Source organism: Coprinopsis cinerea (genome assembly GCF_000182895.1).
Source record: "Coprinopsis cinerea okayama7#130 chromosome 7 map unlocalized cont3.7, whole genome shotgun sequence".
In the NCBI taxonomy this organism is placed as follows: domain Eukaryota; kingdom Fungi; phylum Basidiomycota; class Agaricomycetes; order Agaricales; family Psathyrellaceae; genus Coprinopsis; species Coprinopsis cinerea.
In genome coordinates, this window is record NW_003307538.1 from 1,266,239 (window position 1) to 1,283,985 (window position 17,747).

The window sequence follows — 17,747 nt, forward strand, 5'->3', positions numbered from 1 at the left end:
ATGACTTGTACTTACTCTCTTACCCCGCTCTTTGGAGACCTACATAAAGTAAGCACTGACTCCAGAAGATTGAGCTTGAATGCAAAGCGGATCATTCATTCAACTCCACCTCAAATGCAGGGCTAGTTTGACTGTGAGCCAGCGACAAAACGTCTGCTACTAGGCTGGGCCAACGTCATGTGGCCTACATTTACATAGGAAATTGGATCGGCTGATGCAGGTTGTTGTCGTTGTATGTGGTTCGCATGTGGATGCAGTGGGGCGTGGTCAAGATCCCTATCCCGGAGTTGTTCGAACGGCGATTCATCGCAAGCTTCAATTCAATGCACACAAGCGCTGTCTTGATGTCAAGTTATTGGGGGTCCCCACTGTCCATCTCTCATGCCCATGGCAACTGTCCAATAACCTTTCCGCATAGCAGCGAGGATCGAAGCTTGAGAGTGAAATAAATGCAATTATAATCATACATGCGTCCCATTACATGTCGTAAAGGCGTGAGAATGTGAAAATAGGAGTAAAGTACACGAAAGTAGGTCAAGTGTGCGTCGAATATGGTATGCACTGCACAAAGCCCTTTCAGAGGATTCAAGCCTTCTCATTAGCCGAGATCTCCTCCTTTTGATCAGGTGTGGAGGAAATGTCAGCACCACCGTCAGCAATAAGTCGGCGGCGGTAGACGTGCGATTGCCATGGGTAGACGTTCTGGTACATGTGGTCGATTTGCTCGAGGGAAAGTCCCTTGGTCTGAGAAAAAGGAAAAGCGCGATCAGAATCAAAGTATCAAAGACAGTGAGAAAAGGTGAAACTTACCTCGGGCACGCAGAAGTAGGTGAAGATGAGGCAGCATGCACAAGTGGATCCCCAGATGAAAAACACCTTGACTTCCAAGCCGGCGGAGCCAGGCTCGTTGTTGACGAGGTAGGGAGCTAGGGACATCGTTAGATCATAGTCGTAGCCTCAACGAGTAGAAGCAAACATACTGGCATAACCAATACCGAAGTTCCAGAGCCAGTTGCTGGCAACAGAGAGAGACATGGCCTTGGCACGGACTTGGAGGGGGAAGATTTCACCGGTAATGACCCAGGCGACAGGTCCCCAAGTGGAGGCGAAGAAGGCAATGTAAATGCAGACGAAAGCGATGAGGACCTTCTGACCGGCAAGGTTGGTATCGGAGACGGTGACACCGACGATGGCGACAATGAACTCGCAGATGGCCATACCGGCAGCACCCCAGAGGAGCAGGGATCGACGACCGAATCGCTCAACACCCCACATGCCCGGAAGAGTCATGAAGACGTTGACAATGTTGGTGGCGATGGTGATCAAGAAGGGATTGTCGATACCAGCACGCTGGAAGAAGGTGGTTCCGTAGTAGAAGATGAAGTTGACTGGGGATCGGGCATCAGCATGGGTTGGTAAACGTAAAATGTCGCTCGATACTCACTTCCGGTCAATTGTTGCCAAGCTTGGATGAAGATACCAGTCAAAGTTCTCCATGCGATCTTGTTGTTGTTGAACTTGAAGCAGTCGAGGTAGGTGCTCTCATCCATGACACGCTCAGCATCCAAGTTGTCCTGGATTTCAGCAAGCTCGCTCTGAACGGCAGGATCATCGGCGGGAAGACCAGTGAGGCGCGAAAGGGCGGCGGCGGCATGCTCAGTGCGACCACGCTTGATGAGCCATCGAGGAGACTAGCAGCACGCGCGTTAGGTCATGGTTACTGTCAAAGACAAATGAAATGGACAAACCTCGGGCAGAAGAGCCATTCCACCGGCAAGGATAGCAGCCCAGGCGAATTGAATGGCAATGGGGATGTGGTAAGACTTGGCGCCGCTGTAGTCCTTAGTGCCATAGTTGACACATGCGGCAAGGAAGAGACCGATGGTAATGGCCCACTGGTAGGTGGAGACGACAGCACCTCGAATCCACTTGGGCGAGCTACAAAGGCGAGGTTGAGCAACTGATAAGGATCGAGCGAGTTGAAGAGCACATACCACTCAGATTGGTACATCGGGATTAGGACGGACACGAGGCCGACACCGAGACCAGCGAAGACACGACCGACGACGAAGAGGGGAACATCCTTGGCACCGGTTTGCATGGCAATACCGACGGAGAAGACCAAGCAGGCAACGACAACGCCCCATTTACGACCGAGGTGATCTGAAGAGGGCCAGAGTTGAGATTGTTACCGAAAAGGCGGGTGGGGAAAAACTTACCAGCAGTGGGGGCACCGAGGAGGGCGCCGAAGAAGGTACCAGCAGAAAGGATAGAGACGACGAGGGATTCGGTAGACGAGGAGATGTTGTATCCAGAAGGGTGGGTAGGATCGGGGTTACCGAACTGCCTCAACCACTCGTTCATCTCCTTGATACCGCTGATGACACCGGTATCGTATCCGAACAAGATACCGCCAAAGGCACTAAAGGCTATAGAACGACATCGGTAAGGCAGACTCGGGCGGGAGGTGACATCGAAAATTTACCAGTCATGAGAATGCCCGCCCATTTGTTCTGTTGGAGTCGCTGTCGTCAGCGTCGTCGACGGCGATGAGGAGGAGGTGGGTACTGACCTTGGGGGCATTGGCACCAATACCGCCGCCATCTGCTGATGGACCACCTGCCATGTCGATTCAGTGAGGAAAAGGATTTGTCGACGGAGAGGGTGAGTGTGGGGAGGTAGAGAGCTACAATCCATTCCAACTGAAAAGGCGGAGATTTTATAGTTTCGGTCGGTTGGCGGAATGTCCAATGTGCACATGGAGAGGAAGAACACATTTGGCCGGTGATCCCCTCCAAATCTGATCCCATCGCCGCATTTGGAAGCGCCATGCTTCTTTCTTCTGCTCCACATCAACATTCCCCAAGGGTCTACATCCGCGCTCTTCTCGCAATTCAGCATTCTGGAATGTCGCCGAAAGAATCATGTGCCTCCTTTTCCTCGATTTCCGATCTCGTTTTCCCTCCCTCTGAGTCTTTTTGTCCGAGGGCTCCGTCGAGGCGAACAACCATGCGACGGGCGCTTCTCCACGAAATGGAATGCAAACGACGTAATGTCTACTTCAAGTCCTGCTGTCTTGTTTGTTGCCTTTGGGTTTGATGTCAGACTACATTTTCCTTGCCGGTCATCTCGCTCGAAGCTCAGCTTCGGCTTGATTCAGGTACGATGGGAATTTCCTGCCAACCACACATGATTACGCCCCAGGCCTGGAGGCGCCTGGGGAGACTTGAATTGGCGCCCCATGTGGAGACATGAGGGGCTGGAGAACCGGACAGATCTACTGTTCTAGGCAATGGGCGTTCGGTCCAGGGGAATGGGCGTAACCTTCTTTAACGTTGATTGTGATGAATATGGACAGGATAGGACAGGGTGTAACTTTCAAAGCCGAAACAATAGCCTCTCTACCCACGGCTATCCTGTCTGATGATTCTGGACTGTTTTAAGAAACACCAAAAATAGCATCTCATGCTGAAGAACTGAGGAGGTTTGCCAAAACCAGTTGGACGGCAGAGTGATCGATATCCCTCGTTACGAATGCCTCCATGTTTGCCTCGGCCGTTGCGTTCACCAGAATATTCCTGGGGAAACAAATCAGCTATCGTCCGTAACACATTCTCAACCCCAGATACCCCACGTCCCCAGAGCTCCCCAGACCACCAATTCACATCTTTCCCTCTTTTTTTTCCATTCGATGAACATCCTCGGAAAACAGCCCTGTAACGGTGGATGGAGATATCCCATTGGTTGCATCAATCGATCAGTACTGGGCGAAGGCCGAGAGCGACACGATCATGACGCATTATTTTCCTTCAAAGGAAAACTTTTAGGCAGATAAAGTTGGACAGGAGCCGGGTGCAGTGGTCGCCGAAACCTATGCCAAATACTTGTGCCAAGCGTTTAGGCGGCTGAGGGCGGCTATCGCACGACTGCTGCCCATGAAAAGCGCGGCAAAGGAGTGCAAAGCTGGGCAGAGCCCACCAATTGAAAAAAAGATACTTCAAAAAAAACGGAACGGTGTGAAAGGGGCCTAGACGAAAACAAATCTCGCCATCAGCAAGCAAGCGAAAGGAATTACATCGATGGGACCATATGGAAGCACAAGCGGCTGGGAACGGCGGTGAGTTTCATGCGACACAACCATCTACACCGAAGGCGGGGTGGGCCCAGTAATCTGGAAAACGTCAACCTGTTGATTTCGGCTGGACAGTTGCTGGACAGTATGAGAAAGGAGAATCTCTCAGAAGCACGACAAATAACAACGATATCAATCTCAGGCCCTGGCGAGAATGCGAATTCTTGAACGACGTCCGAACCTGCGTCGGAGGATGAACCGAAACCCCTGGGTATTCGTAATAGTGAAAGACTGAAAAGCCCAGAGAGACACTTCACTGGGCGCTCAGTTTTCAGGCCGACCACTGGTGCCACTGGCCGATCTGTGGAAATGTCGTCAGCAGTGGAGACCGACGAGTAAATTGCGATAAGAGCGAGGTACAGTTTGGAGTACCATTTCAGGATATACCAATGCTTAAGTCTGATGGACATGATGGGAGGTGCAATGAAATTTTGGTGCCATGGATCCGGACCGATCGAGAAAACCAAGAGTATGATGTAGCGAGGCGTAAAGGGGTGCAGACTCGCTTGGAAGCCTTCCCGGACCTTGCGACCTCAGCTTCAGAAGTTATAGAATTAGCACAGCCAGCGGTAATACGAGAACCTACTTGGACCTACAGCAAGGTCATGAGGCCATCAGCCGTCTAAGGACCCCCAAATATCGCGCTTAAGGTCGGAAGAGAATCCGGACAGAAAAACTGGGTTTTGGCCACCGGCCGGATGCGAAATCCGGACAGGAAGAGGCCAAAATATCGCGGAAGGCCAGATAAAATCCGGACAAAAGTCCAACAAAAATGCCATTTTCTGGCCCCCGACCCCGGAAAAAAGGGCCCGCGTGGGAAAGTATTCCCTGATCCGGCCAGAGAAGAGCGATTTTAGGGCTCGAGGATGGTGAATTTCCCGGACAAAAAATCCAAAATTTGACCATCTGGTTCCGGACGGCCAGCCCAGAATCCCATCCGGCCTTGAGGGGGATATTTGGGGGTCCTGCCGTCTACCAAGCTGTCGAAGAAGGCAAATGTCGAAAAAGAAGCAGAGTTACCGGGAAATAGAGATTTTCCGTTGAACAGGGACGGCACCAGTGCCCACCCTCGAGGCAGAAGCGATCCTCGAAAGCCTTCGAAAGAAGCGGAGAGAGGCTCGATCGATTAGCTTCTCGTTCATTGCATCACAAGCCGAGGCAACATTACTCGACAACTAGATTAAATCCGGGTGAATGAGGGGCAATGACATCGGATGAGAAAGAAACGGCACGTCCAAAGAATAGTGCTGAGCAGGAGCGGAGTACCTCTTCGTCCGACCATGACCCGTTCAATATACATCAAGCCCTGACCAACGCCCATCGAATTCACTCTGGCCTTACCCGGATCTTAAGGAGGCGACGCAATCTTTCTACTGTCCCTTTGTCGTGACTGATAGTCCTCCGAGCTAATCCTGGATCCCAGAAGCGTATCGAACAGATAAGATAGCCATCTTGTTTATTCCGTACATGACGGTTCACAGCTCGCAGGATCCGAAGAAGGAACCGAGGCCACAGTGTCACACCGCACAGATCGAGGTTATACCAGTATCCAGTTGGTATCCAGCTGCCAAGAGTCGGGAAAAATGAGGAGTGTGGAGAAGGAGTGGAGAAGGAGGCTTTGGAAGAGGGGAAGGGAGCCTGGCAGTAACGGATAGTCACCAGCCTCAGCCTGTTGACCGGGAGCCATGGTAAAGAGCACGAGATGATGCTTGACAAGTTCAGCTACGGTTTGATTCTTGAAACGCATCGCGAAGATTCGCAGCAGAGGGTAGGTACCTGTGGTCGGTGTTGAAAACGATTTTGAACCCGCAACCGCGCCAGGAAAGAATTGAATAGGTAACGAGGTCCCACGACCACGCGCCAGCCAATCAGCAAAGGGGAAATCCGAATCGAAATTTACGACTTCGTTCTACGAGTCACCGTCATCGTCAAAGTCGGCGGCCAGTTGCTTTTTTGCTCATCTTCCTACCCTCACGACCTTTCTAAAAATACGCCATGGGTCAAACCGTGTCGTCACCAGCAGTCCCCTCAAAACCGGCGGCACCCGCTAAATGCCCCATCGAACACGACAAACCGGCGGCAGCTCCAGAACCAGCCAAATGCCCTGTTGACCATGGCAAAAAGAAGGATGAAGCACCAGCCAAGTGTCCTGTGGATCATGATGGCGCTGCTATAAACCCGAATAACCAAATGCCTGACCTCTCCCAAAATCCCGCGCCTCAGCAGACTATTGACCTTCCGACGAGCCGGACAGAATCGTCCATACCAAGGGGTGACAATGAGGGTAACTGGGAATACCCTTCGCCGCAACAGTTCTATAACGCCTTGGTGAGGAAGGGATGGGAGACTCCGGAAGAACATATCGAGACAATGGTTCATATTCACAACTTCCTCAACGAGGAAGCATGGGAGGAAGTCAAGAAATGGGAACGGAGACGGCCTGAGTAAGTTGGGATTTGTTTGGTTCCGATTCTTTACACTCGTCTGACGCTCTTCACTCCCTGACAGTAGTGGAGACGATATCCAACTAACACGACTAAGAGGACGACCTGGCGAATTGTCACCAAAAGCTCGGTTCTGGATGTTGGCTGGCTGGCTATTGCCATCTCGATTCAAGTATGTCCTCCTCGTATCAAGTCTAGCAGTCACTGATCATGAATACTTGTCGCCAGCACTGAGCCTCCATTCGACCGCCACGACTGGGTCATTCGTAGACCCAAGACTGGAGAAGAAGTCCGCTATGTCATTGACTACTACTCTGCACCACCCGAGCCAGATGGGTCTCCGGTGTTTTCTTTGGATGTTCGGCCAGCGCTGGACAGCTTGGGGAGCGTAAAGGACCGCATCTGTGTGGCCACCGAAGAAGTTTGGGCAGATTTCCGGAAAAAGAACCAGTCTGGAGGCGGGAACGACAACCGCTCTTAACCCCCTCCATGCGTACAACACACTCATCTATCACCGTCGACTTCCTGCTCTCGACTTATGCTTTCGTGATCTGTCGGAAACGCGGATTAACAATTGTTGATTACCACAGGCTTATGGACAGGAAGCAATCTCTGGCCCATCACCTATATCCCACCTCACTAGACTGTACTTTAGATGCGTATAATACATGAATTTGAAGCACCCCGTCGTCGGCTGTGTCTGAAAAGCTCCCTCGCATCCGTCCGACTTCAAGAAATTCCGGCAAATTCAAGCGATCACGTGCCGAAATTTTGCGAAACGCTGGCTCTGGCAAGTGACGCAGCGCTTTCCTCTCTAGTTCTGTCAAGTCCCTCTTCGCTGTCGCCCTCGTTTCCCTTCGCCTAGCAGAACCAAAAAGCCATGCTTCCTCGACACCTCCAGAGTCTGGCCGCGCGCACTGCTCTTCGACAGCGAGCAGTAGCAGCGTCGACCCGGCGAGCGGCTCTCCCATACCCTCCGGCGTTCCGGATACCTCAGACGTGTGTATCCTCTGCTGGCTTCCACACCTCATCGCGTCGCCAAAGCGAAGCTCCAAAATCCCCGTTCCAAACTTTCGTCGAGGTTCTGCGAGATGAGTTGAAGAAAAACAGGGAGCTCCAGGACAATGTCAAGCAGCTGCAGGGCGACGTGGAGAAGTTCCAGGATTCCGAAGCGATGAGGAAGGCCCGGGAGGCTTATGAGCGAGCCAGGGTATGTGTACTGGACCTATTGTCATTGCCTTGTATGCTGATTGTTGTCTATAGCTGACCTCGAGTATCAAAGAAAACCCGAAACTTCGAGCGGCTGCTGAGGAGTTGAAGAAGGCCGGTATCAAGGTCGGAGATGCTGTGGGCGAAGCTTTGAAGACTATGGAGGAGAGCGAAATCATGCGCACCGTATGTACAGTGTCCGCATCCATTCGTTGATGAAACCTAATGGTTTGACCAGATTTCGCGTGCCACCGCTGCCGTGTCAACGACCATTGACAAGTCCACTGAGCCAATACGAAAGACCGCCGCTTACAAGGCTCTTTCTGACACTCTTATTGATGCTCTGGACGACAGTGGTAGTGCGAAGCATGCTGGTTTCGAAGAACGAGAAGCTCGGCGTCTACGTCGCCAGAAGCGCTTGGAGAAAGCCGGTCTTGCCCGTGGACGTTCTGGGTTCACACCCGCCAATCCAGAGTGCGTGTCTCATTTGAACAGTTCTACTGACCATCGTCTGAACTGATTTATTTCAGGGCCGGTTCATCTCTTGTCGTCCACAAGGATTCTCCTCGTCAGGAAGCATGGAACAAGCTGAAGGAGACGAACCCCATCCTCCGCTCGTTCGTTCAGATGCGACAAGCATACGATGAATCCGAACACCCTGTCGTTTCCAGTATGCGATCGGTGACGGAGACCATCGGGTCTTGGTTTGACGAAAACGAGACGGCGCAAGTTACGCGACTCATGAAGGCTATGGACCCGACCTTCAACCGGGAAAGCTTCGAACGGGAGCTTCGGGAATACATTGTTCCTGAAGTAGTCGATGCATATTTGTCTGCTGACCAGGAGGCTTTGAGACAGTGGTGTGGTGAAGCGGTAAGTACACTGTCGTGATTTTTTTGTTCTGAGCTTATGTTCATTTTCAAATAGACTTACAACGTTCTCTGGGCAACTATGGAGCAATATCTCAAGCAAGGCTTCATCAGCGACAGCAAGGTTTTGGATATCCGACAAGTTGACGTGGGTAGTGTTCGCTTTGACGGTGGTGAATGGATGGTACTAACAATTGGGATAGGTAATGGATGCTAAAATCTTAGAGAACGACGTCCCTGTCTTCATTGTCAGCTTCGCCACCCAAGAAATGCTGCTCTTCCGAAACGCCAAGTCTGGCGAGATTGTTGTCGGTGCTGAGGATCGTGTGGAGCAGTGTACATATGTTGCTGTCATCACCCGTATCCCTGAGGAACTCGAGAACGAGCTCACTGCTGGATGGAAGGTCATGGAGGTAAGGTCTAGGCATATCTTTGCACAGGTCCACGATACTGATTCTCGCCTTTCTAGATGGGACGGAGAAGTGCACGAGCATATCTCTAAAAGTAGACAGACTATATCTTATCACGGTTATTGGTGCGACGGAACCCTCCCCCATAATCACTACTCATTCATTAGATTAAACTATCTTGGTCCATTAATTCGTACAATTTATACGTTGGTTGCAGAGATTGAGGCGAGGTTTTCGGAGTCGAGGGCCAAAGTAGCGCGTTTCGCGATCACGTGTTGGAATCTTGGCGTGTCATTCCCACGATGGGCCATTGATGGTCGTGTTTGAACCGGGCGCGCTGGTCAGTCAACCCACGACAATGTCCAGCCGCAAAGCAATGTCTGGTCTCGGGTCAGTCAAGCGCGACTGGTCCCAGTCATCTCTGCCTGCATCGTCCCAGGAAGTCCCCATTCCCTGGGAGCCGTCGCCGCCTCGACAACAACCACAGAAACGCCCCATGACCGACGCTGAAAAACGTCTCGCAAACATCCAAGCCGCCTTGCAATCAGTCCAGAGTAACAAGCCACCTGCACCTTTGCAGACATCTGAAGCCGCTAACAGGCGACCCAAACGCCCCAGTCTCGAAGATGCCGACGCCCCACCCTCGAAGAAGAGGCAACTACCTGCCAGTTGGGCCCAGAGCAATTCAGGTTTTGGCAAGGACTCGATTGCTGCTCCCCAGACGAGTGGCAGGAGCAGTAAACCGCCGTCCTCAAAGGGTCGTGTGATTACCCCCTCGTCATCGGGTAGCTCTATCTTCAACAACAACTCCAAGAAGGGCGTGGCAGCTGTGTTTTTGAGTCAGGAGCAGCTGCACATCTTGAAACTCGTTCAAGAAGGGCATAGCGTTTTCTACACCGGTAGTGCCGGTGAGTGGCTCTATGCAGATCATTGTGTTGAGACTGACTGCTGTTGTTAGGAACCGGAAAGTCGGTTTTGTTGCGCGAAATCATCAAAGTTTTAAATGACAAGTACAAGCGCGGGTCTGGTGCTGTGGCCATCACAGCATCGACAGGTGAGTGCCCCATTGCTATGCGCGCAAAAAAGCGCTCTAACACATCTCGCCCATAGGTATCGCTGCCTGCAACATTGGTGGCACCACCATTCATTCCTTCGCCGGTATTGGTCTTGGAATTGAGCCCGCCGAGCAACTCGCCACGAAGATCAGGAGGACGAACAGGAAGGCTTTTACGCGTTGGACACGGACCAAGGTGTTAATCATCGATGAAAGTGGGTCCTTTCCACTTCCGAGCGCATACAGCCTGGTTAAGCCCTTCGCATAGTTTCCATGGTCGAGGGCGACCTCTTCGACAAGTTGGCAAAGATCGGATCGATACTGAGGGGCAAACCCGAGCCATTTGGTGGGATACAGGTATGTTTCGCCAGTCCCATGTATTTTATCGCCCTGCCCATGTCTCTTCAGGTCATCGTCACAGGCGATTTCTTCCAACTTCCTCCCGTTACCAAGTCGAGCAGCGTGAAGTTTGCTTTCGAGGCGGAGACTTGGTCTACGACGCTGAAGCACACATTCAATCTCACCAAAGTCTTCCGTCAGCGAGATCAGAGTGCGTCTTCCATGACTTGCCCCATTTACCACTTGTTAATTGCTTCTATTCCAGCTTTTGTGGACATGCTTAACGAAATGAGATTCGGAACTCTATCTCAGAAATCCATTGCCAAGTTCTACCAACTGGCCAGGCCCCTCCACTTTGAGGACGGTGTAGAATCGACTGAATTGTAAGTCGATTTGATTTTCGTTGGTCCACCTTTCTGATGTTGGTTCGCTTTCCAGGTTCCCCATTCGGGATCAGGTAGACGCTTCCAATCACACCCGGATGTCTCGTCTTCAAACAGAGGAAGAAGTTTACCGGGCGCACGACAGCGGCACCATGCCGATGGGGAGTTCGCGAACTAAGTTGCTGGCTTCCTTCATGGTGCCCGGCGAGATGCGCTTGCGCATCGGCGCTCAAGTCATGTTGGTTAAGAATTACGATGAAATCTTGGTGAACGGCACTCTCGGGAAGGTGGTGGACTTCGTCGATCCCGACAAATTGGGCGATGAACTGGCCAGCTACACTATCCTTGGAGGCACAAGTACCAGCCCGACTGGTACTTTGACCGTGAAGAAAATGCTGGGAGCCAAGCGCTACCCGGTAGTTGATTTCTACACCCCCAAGATCACTCGTCGCCGGGTCCTGGTTCTTCAAGATTCGTGGAAGTCGGAATTGCCCACCGGTGAAGTCCAACTTTCCCGGGTGCAGGTACGTTCTCAATGAAGCTTTCGCCGTTTGTATGGCTTTCTCAATGTCCGTTCCAGCTGCCACTTATTCTTGCATGGGCAATGAGCATTCACAAGTCGCAGGGACAAACCCTTGAGCGTGTCAAGGTCGACTTGGACAAGGTCTTCGAAAAAGGCGAGTTGTAATGGCCTTGTAATGAACTGGATTTCTAACTGTTGTACACGCAGGCCAAGCCTACGTTGCCTTGTCACGAGCCACTTCGCTAGAAGGTCTCCAAGTCATCAACTTCCGCCCGGAAAAGGTTTGTTGCTCGTTATCTGCATACCGTTCTTATCTCACTCTTGACTTCCTTCAGGTTCAAGCCCACTCCAAGGTCCTTGCATGGAGCAAGACCCTTAAGACAGTCACGGACACTCAGAACACCCCGTAGATCGTATATTCTATTCCTGCCTCCCCCATACCTTGCACATTACCTTTTCTACTGTAGACATGTATCATAGTTTTACTTCACATCGCACATATTGTTGGTGGCTGTAATCTACTTGGTTTCAGTCCAAAATGGAGAAACCTAATTGAAGGATAAAGCAGCCGTGCGGAACGTTACGCTGGAGAACTTGGAAAGCGCTGTACGATCGTTGACAGCTGTCCGGTTACGGAAGCTGGAACAATGCCCGTCAGGCACCACAGGCTGTCGCGGCCATCGACTATTTCGGGGCCAATCATTTTGCAAAGAATACCCTCCTGGAGAGCCTTCAGCGCGACGAAAAATTCCACGAGAGCTGCGACACATTGCCGAAGCTGTACCTCCGGGAACGAGTGGAAGTAGACGACCCGGGGAGCCCAACAGTGGTTGTCGGAATGCTCGGACATTAACGTCACCAATTGGAATCACACTCACGAGAGTCCTCGTATAGAACCATCGTTTCGCGGTCGAGCTTCTGCGATATCGAAGACCTGACGTCTCAAGATCTCAGGTACAATGAGGCTGGAGGGGCCCGCAGCCAAGGGCGCGCCATTAACTGGTCCGTGTTGATTGCTGAAAGATTCATCAAGTAAAAGTACTATACAAGGCATTTACGTACATCCTACATACTGTGAAACCCGATTTCCAAAGACCTTCGGAGGCTACTGGTGTTGAAAAAAGCGTCGGTTGTTGGCTTGAGGATCCATAGTAATCTATACTGAATTTGAATCGAGCTTCGTATACAATTGAAAGTCTTTCCTTCCGAGTAACGCAAAAACAAAATCGTTACATGATACAGGGTCTTTTCAAACGGTGAAGGCCAGCAAAGCCAAGGTAATGGCCGCTTCGTGCTTGGTTTGGACGTCTTCTGAGCTGTCCGAGTCGGCGCTTGGGAACGATGCACTCAAGACAGGCGCGGGCGGGAAGACGATGGGGTGGAAGATAATAAACTCGCCTTCGGTGCCAGTAGAGTTATGGCCTTGGAGAAGATGACCCTCCCAAGTCCATACTGCCCGCTGCATCTTGTCCGCCAGCGCCGAGGGATGCGTCGGACGGCCGCTGTTGGCTCGGAAGTAGATGGAGGGCATCGACCGAGGTGCATAGTATGCCGGTGGGGGACTGGGACTAGGGTCCTGGATGCCTGTTTCGTATGTCGCTGGTGGTGGAGGCGAATGCGCCTCCACTCGCGCGAGGGCGCTGTTGGCCGGGCTGCTAGGCGGAGACGACAGTGGACTGTCGCTGTATATGCCGGACGGAGGCACAGGGGTGGATGGCGGGGGGGAGGGAGACGACCTCTTAGTTGGGCCTGAGCCATGGGTGCCAGAGGCCGTTGGTCTGATCCTTCGTTTCCCCTTCAAGTTGGCCTAGATCAAGATAAGCCAACAGGTCTCAATAAGCTTAATTGGCTTACCTGACGGTCCAATAGGAAGCGCCTGTTGCAACGTTTCTTGTGTGTAACCCAGTGTATAGGGTCGTACGCCATCTTTGGGGAAAGCTTAATGCGTTGCCCGCATTGCTTGCATTCTACGTGCAGTTCACTGAGGACTTTAGCCATCGGATCCCTGCGCAACTTTCGCTCGCGTTGTCGAGGATTCATCGGCATGGTTATCGACTAATGGGGGCACTGAGCGGCTGAATGGAGGTCCAAGGAGGCAATGGATCGGGGGGCTGAAGGGAGGGGGTCAGAATTGTCGTCAGTGAGCGAGAGTGTCGGCGAACTTGGGGATATTGCTTCACCTTGACCCTTCGCGGAGTGGGAGTTCCTCATCGCAATATATTCGCCAGAAAGATAACGTTCCCAAGTTGGCAACGGGTGTGTAATGAGATCATGTTGTGGTGAATTTTCCCTCCCAGATGCAGCAGCCCCGAACTCCTTTTCCACGGGCATTGAGCAGGAAGCAGCGTTAATTTGGTGCGTACCCTAATTCCAGGTTAGGTTGACTTCACCGCCAACGGAGACCTTCGGAACTTGGATCTCACCTCTTTGTCAAAGAATTTTTCCTGCTCTCGAAGAAATTCATTAGATCCACCACCGTAAGAGGGAACGTCCTCGATCTCCAGGAGATCTTCGAAGCTTAAAGTCTTCGTCGAAGATAACTGGTGGTAGTTGACCCTGGGACTTTTGATGCCAGGACCGACCACGATGTTGCCTTTGAGTCCCTAAATGAATGGTCACCTGGGCAAAACGCCGCCCCGGAGACCCATGGAACAAGGAACCATTCCACAAATCAGAAACGGTGAAGGGTAGGGAACCCAGATTATCTCACTCGTGGACACATCGGAAACGCTTTACAAACAATTGTGACGAGCACCGGAAAATGCGAGGTCGCACCTATGTCGTCTTCGCCAACTAATTTAAGACTTCATACAGCATGAGCCATAGCTTTGGCGCTGAAACGAGGTCCCACAGCGCTCACGATCGGCGATGGATTACCTCTGGCTTTTCTCGTGGTATGCCGTTCGCTTCCTGATGGGGGACATAAACGACATCCGACCGTCAGGGTTGGTCGACGAGAACTGTGACCTTCCCATTCAATCCTTTCGAAGGATAATCGTGCCTCCACAGATCCTTCCTTGATTAGATAGGACTGTAATAGGCGAATACATGGATAACGTACTCTCCAAGAGCCCGTGCTTCGCGTCTACTAATTCATCTCCGACCACCAAACCCTAGCAGCGAGGCTTCGACTGTGCCCATCAAACCAATTGGTAAACGGCGATGTAATTTATTTTCCACTTCGCCCCTGAAAATAAAAAAGAAAAAACCATTCACGTCAACTTCTCATTCGATCGAGCAGAAGCGCTGTCAGAATGATACTCACATTTGAAAATTTCCGTATTCGCCACCGCTTCTGCGCACGTACCAGTGCATCCAGAGTTTCCATAAGTGGGGCCAGCCCAATCGCCACAGATAGTGGTGTCCAATACGAGAGTGTGATCGTAAAAATGTTCGCTCATATCGCAGGTCTTGGAACTCCAGAAGGCGACAGGTTTGCCCCAGAGATCTGGTTGGGGCTGTTGAGCTTCGATGTCGGCGGGAATCTCGCCTCGGGGGAAATGCCACATTCTGATTCCCTCGTTGTTCCAGAGGTGGGCGAAGACTCCACCTGCGACCGAGTTGAATGGCTCTCCGTAGCTTCGCTCGTCGGTGTCGAGGAACCCGCAACCTCGGTTGTCGCCATTCGAGCTTGCACACTGGTCGTGCATTAACCTAGATGCAACTTCCACCCCGTCGAGGGAAAGCGTGCAACCAGGCCCGGAATGTAAAGTATATTGGTTTGTGGGCTGTTCATGCACGCCCTCCAAGATATCAATTTCCCCTGTGAACGTAACTAGAGTTGGCATCGATAGAAGAGGATGTCGAAAAAGGAGAAAGGCAGATAGATCGAGGACATACCTCCGTTCGGCCAATCTGGGCCCACGGACCAATAGGCAGGCCAGACGCTACACCCGTGTGGCATCTTCCAGAAGTCTGCGATGAACAGACCACCATTGTACCGTTTCTTTGTGCTGATACGGATACTGCAGGAAGAGCGGTGTGTTCTCAGGCACTCAATCGCGCCCTAAATTTGGATTATGAACACTCACGAGTCGCGTTTGCCACCAACAGGCACGTCAGTAAAATCGTCTACCGCCAGAACCATGGTCCCGTCTTCCTGGACATAGGAAAGGTTCTTTGCGACGGCGTTCTCGCGAGTTTGATAATTCACATTGCCGTGAGTAGGGTCTGGGTCAGAGAAGTAGTCCCAGTCACTAAAATACAAGATGTCAGACATTTCCAAATGAATAGGATAACGAGAACGGAGCTTACTTGAGAAAAGATTCTCCTCTGTAGAAGACCTCTAATTTGTAACGAGGGTCACCGATGTCGTCCCTGGCATGTAAAGATTGTTCCAATTTTGCGTGGCGCCTAGCCAAACGCAGCGGGAGGTTGCTTTGAGAACCCGCAATGCCTTCCAGAGGCGAAACAGCCAATAAAATGATCGAAAGCAGGGAAACGAAGACCATGATCAGCCCAATGAATAGGTGAGGAGAAAGGGAGAAATAGGATGAAGACTGGGACTAGGACAAGAGACGGAGGCGGGGAGGGGAAAATGAAGCGCACGACGCCAGCAACCTCCCCGAAGTCTTTTATTCGGGTTCGGAGGAGGCGCAGTAGCCTGATCACAGACTCCACTATTGTCCTTGGCATCCTCGCTTCCGGGCTGCGGGTTGCCATACTGCGCTCGCTGTTCCCTTCAGATAAAGAAGAACGATTGCCCAGTCAAGCAGTTCAACCGAAGTTCCAGTTGCCTTTGTACCCAACAAGTCAAGCTAGATTCCGTTTTCATCAGTGTTTCGTTGCCTTTAGGATAGAAGACAAAAGCCAGTATGATCAGTCCTAGTCACAGCAACGCACAGCAGCAAGCCAAAATTTTGTCGGGTAAACTGAGGACATGGTGAGGGTCGCGACGACGATCGAGGGCGCGCCGACGAAAGGCCCCGGCCGTTACCGAATCAATATTGATCCGATGCACATCTCCTCCAAGTTATGCCAGACGTCATTGAGGCGCGGTTTACTGGGGTTTACCACCGTGACCATACCGGGACCAGAATGCCTATTCCTCGAACGATCATAGAGCAAATCAAGAGAATAATCCCGCCTCTAGACGGATCCCTACACAAAGGACAATCTGGTCAGTAGAATACGGATAAAGTCTCAAATAACAAGGAATACTACTGCTGCCATGGCTTTGGATTGACAGGTCGTGTGGGGGTGCTTGGGGGCGCTTTAGAGCTCGTATCGACTTTATTTTGTATTTGTTGTCCAGGCTGACTTGTTAACTTACTATAGCTATACTGGTGCACCCTTCTTCGCGGCTTTCTCTGCTCTGAGATTCGTACGTACCCCCTCAACATCCTCTTCGAACCGATGTCTGAACCGGGGCTGCCATGTGAATCTAGGGTGTGGACCTATCCCATGTTATCTGCGCCCCAACAGCAGCAGGTGCAATCAAGTCCTACTCTCCAGACCTGATTGTACACCCAATCCTTAACGAATCATCGTAAGCCATCCTTCCGCTCCTTCCTCCCAACCAATCACTCCCACACCCGCAGATCCGTGGACAAAGTCAAATCCGAACTCCAATCCCTCCTCTCCCGGCTCCATGTCCTAGTTGTCGGACCCGGACTAGGGCGCGAACCCTACATGCAGTCCTACGCGAGACTCGCCATCTCCCTGGTCCGAGAGAGGGGGATGTACCTCGTCCTCGATGCCGACGCGCTCTTCCTCGTAGGCCACGATCTCTCCATCATCAAAGGTTACAGACGCGCAGTGCTCACACCCAATGTCGTTGAGTTCAAACGACTGAGTGAGCAAGTGGGTGTGGACCCTGATGCCCCACCGGACGAGAGAGCTGGTGTCGTATCAAGGATGCTAGGTGGAGTAACAGTGCTGCAGAAGGGGGCCAAGGATATCATTTCCGTTGATACCACTGGCGAGGAGGCGGACTTGTCTGCCAGTCACATCGAAGGTGCCGACGCAGAAAAAGAAAAGATTAAAGAGACGATCGCAGTTGATGTGGAGGGCGGACTCAAGCGATGTGGTGGACAGGGTGATGTCTTGAGCGGATGTGTTGGCACTTTCATGGCGTGGGGCAAGTGTTACGAGAGCGGTGTCTATGGGTAAGCTTAACCGCCGAAGTCCTTAGATATGTCTAATGATCACTTCAGAGATGGCACAGTTCCTACTTCTCGTGTCCCCCTACTCGCAGCTGTAGCGGGGAGTATGGTTACTCGAACTACGAGCAGGCGAGCTTACGCCAAATCTGGACGAAGCCTGATCACTCAGGATCTCCTCTCCGAAGCAGGACCGGCATTTGAAGAATGCTTCGGCGGTGACAAAGGACGATTGTGATCTCACGACACCTGCATTGGCAGCCCCAGATTGAATGGAATCAGA

The 17,747-nt window shown here is 51.8% G+C and overlaps 7 protein-coding genes across 7 annotated transcripts; 4 read left to right on the forward strand and 3 right to left on the reverse strand.

The window, feature by feature from the left end:
* Nucleotides 1-437: 437 nt before the first annotated feature.
* Nucleotides 438-2,682, reverse strand: CC1G_00859 (AmMst-1). The gene is made up of 9 exons (XM_001831260.2): nucleotides 2,573-2,682; nucleotides 2,486-2,513; nucleotides 2,220-2,429; nucleotides 1,995-2,163; nucleotides 1,749-1,938; nucleotides 1,445-1,691; nucleotides 981-1,388; nucleotides 811-926; nucleotides 438-744 (listed from the first exon to the last, which is right to left on the reverse strand). The coding sequence occupies exons 1-9, from the start codon at nucleotides 2,624-2,626 to the stop codon at nucleotides 586-588; spliced, it is 1,581 nt and encodes a 526-aa protein (XP_001831312.1). The 5' UTR covers nucleotides 2,627-2,682; the 3' UTR covers nucleotides 438-585.
* Nucleotides 2,683-6,127: 3,445 nt separating this feature from the next.
* On the forward strand, nucleotides 6,128-7,057 carry CC1G_00860 (cytochrome c heme lyase; the record flags this gene model as incomplete). Its single annotated transcript, XM_001831261.1, has 3 exons — nucleotides 6,128-6,576; nucleotides 6,641-6,748; nucleotides 6,805-7,057. The coding sequence occupies 3 exons, from the start codon at nucleotides 6,128-6,130 to the stop codon at nucleotides 7,055-7,057; spliced, it is 810 nt and encodes a 269-aa protein (XP_001831313.1).
* A 350-nt stretch (nucleotides 7,058-7,407) lies between these two features.
* On the forward strand, nucleotides 7,408-9,156 carry CC1G_00861 (import inner membrane translocase subunit tim44; the record flags this gene model as incomplete). The annotated part of the gene is made up of 7 exons (XM_001831262.2): nucleotides 7,408-7,786; nucleotides 7,840-7,971; nucleotides 8,024-8,259; nucleotides 8,316-8,658; nucleotides 8,713-8,802; nucleotides 8,858-9,067; nucleotides 9,124-9,156. The coding sequence occupies exons 1-7, from the start codon at nucleotides 7,457-7,459 to the stop codon at nucleotides 9,154-9,156; spliced, it is 1,374 nt and encodes a 457-aa protein (XP_001831314.1). The 5' UTR covers nucleotides 7,408-7,456.
* Nucleotides 9,157-9,422: 266 nt separating this feature from the next.
* CC1G_00862 (DNA repair and recombination protein pif1) lies at nucleotides 9,423-11,898 on the forward strand (the record flags this gene model as incomplete). The annotated part of the gene is made up of 10 exons (XM_001831263.2): nucleotides 9,423-9,972; nucleotides 10,023-10,118; nucleotides 10,175-10,333; nucleotides 10,387-10,475; nucleotides 10,527-10,668; nucleotides 10,723-10,840; nucleotides 10,896-11,364; nucleotides 11,421-11,517; nucleotides 11,571-11,644; nucleotides 11,699-11,898. 10 exons carry the CDS (start codon nucleotides 9,423-9,425, stop codon nucleotides 11,771-11,773), a joined length of 1,869 nt encoding a protein of 622 aa, XP_001831315.2. The 3' UTR covers nucleotides 11,774-11,898.
* Nucleotides 11,899-12,612: 714 nt separating this feature from the next.
* On the reverse strand, nucleotides 12,613-13,409 carry CC1G_00863 (hypothetical protein; the record flags this gene model as incomplete). The annotated part of the gene is made up of 2 exons (XM_001831264.1): nucleotides 12,613-13,170; nucleotides 13,218-13,409. 2 exons carry the CDS (start codon nucleotides 13,407-13,409, stop codon nucleotides 12,613-12,615), a joined length of 750 nt encoding a protein of 249 aa, XP_001831316.1.
* A 1,166-nt stretch (nucleotides 13,410-14,575) lies between these two features.
* CC1G_00864 (endo-1,3(4)-beta-glucanase) lies at nucleotides 14,576-15,814 on the reverse strand (the record flags this gene model as incomplete). Its single annotated transcript, XM_001831265.2, has 4 exons — nucleotides 14,576-15,138; nucleotides 15,204-15,328; nucleotides 15,395-15,559; nucleotides 15,618-15,814. The coding sequence occupies 4 exons, from the start codon at nucleotides 15,812-15,814 to the stop codon at nucleotides 14,576-14,578; spliced, it is 1,050 nt and encodes a 349-aa protein (XP_001831317.2).
* A 554-nt stretch (nucleotides 15,815-16,368) lies between these two features.
* CC1G_00865 (YjeF domain-containing protein) lies at nucleotides 16,369-17,702 on the forward strand (the record flags this gene model as incomplete). Its single annotated transcript, XM_001831266.2, has 6 exons — nucleotides 16,369-16,482; nucleotides 16,552-16,582; nucleotides 16,641-16,686; nucleotides 16,751-16,851; nucleotides 16,904-17,470; nucleotides 17,519-17,702. The coding sequence occupies exons 1-6, from the start codon at nucleotides 16,401-16,403 to the stop codon at nucleotides 17,700-17,702; spliced, it is 1,011 nt and encodes a 336-aa protein (XP_001831318.2). The 5' UTR covers nucleotides 16,369-16,400.
* Nucleotides 17,703-17,747: the final 45 nt, after the last annotated feature.

Excerpts from the sequence above, each read along its gene's own strand:
- CC1G_00859 (XM_001831260.2), bottom strand. The coding sequence starts at position 2,626 with ATGGCAGGTGGTCCATCAGCAGATGGCGGCGGTATTGGTGCCAATGCC. Across the intron at positions 1,939-1,994 it reads CCGATGTACCAATCTGAGTG|CTCGCCCAAGTGGATTCGAG; the intron begins GTATGTGCTCTT and ends TCGCCTTTGTAG. Across the intron at positions 1,389-1,444 it reads TTGGCAACAATTGACCGGAA|TCAACTTCATCTTCTACTAC; the intron begins GTGAGTATCGAG and ends CCCGATCCCCAG.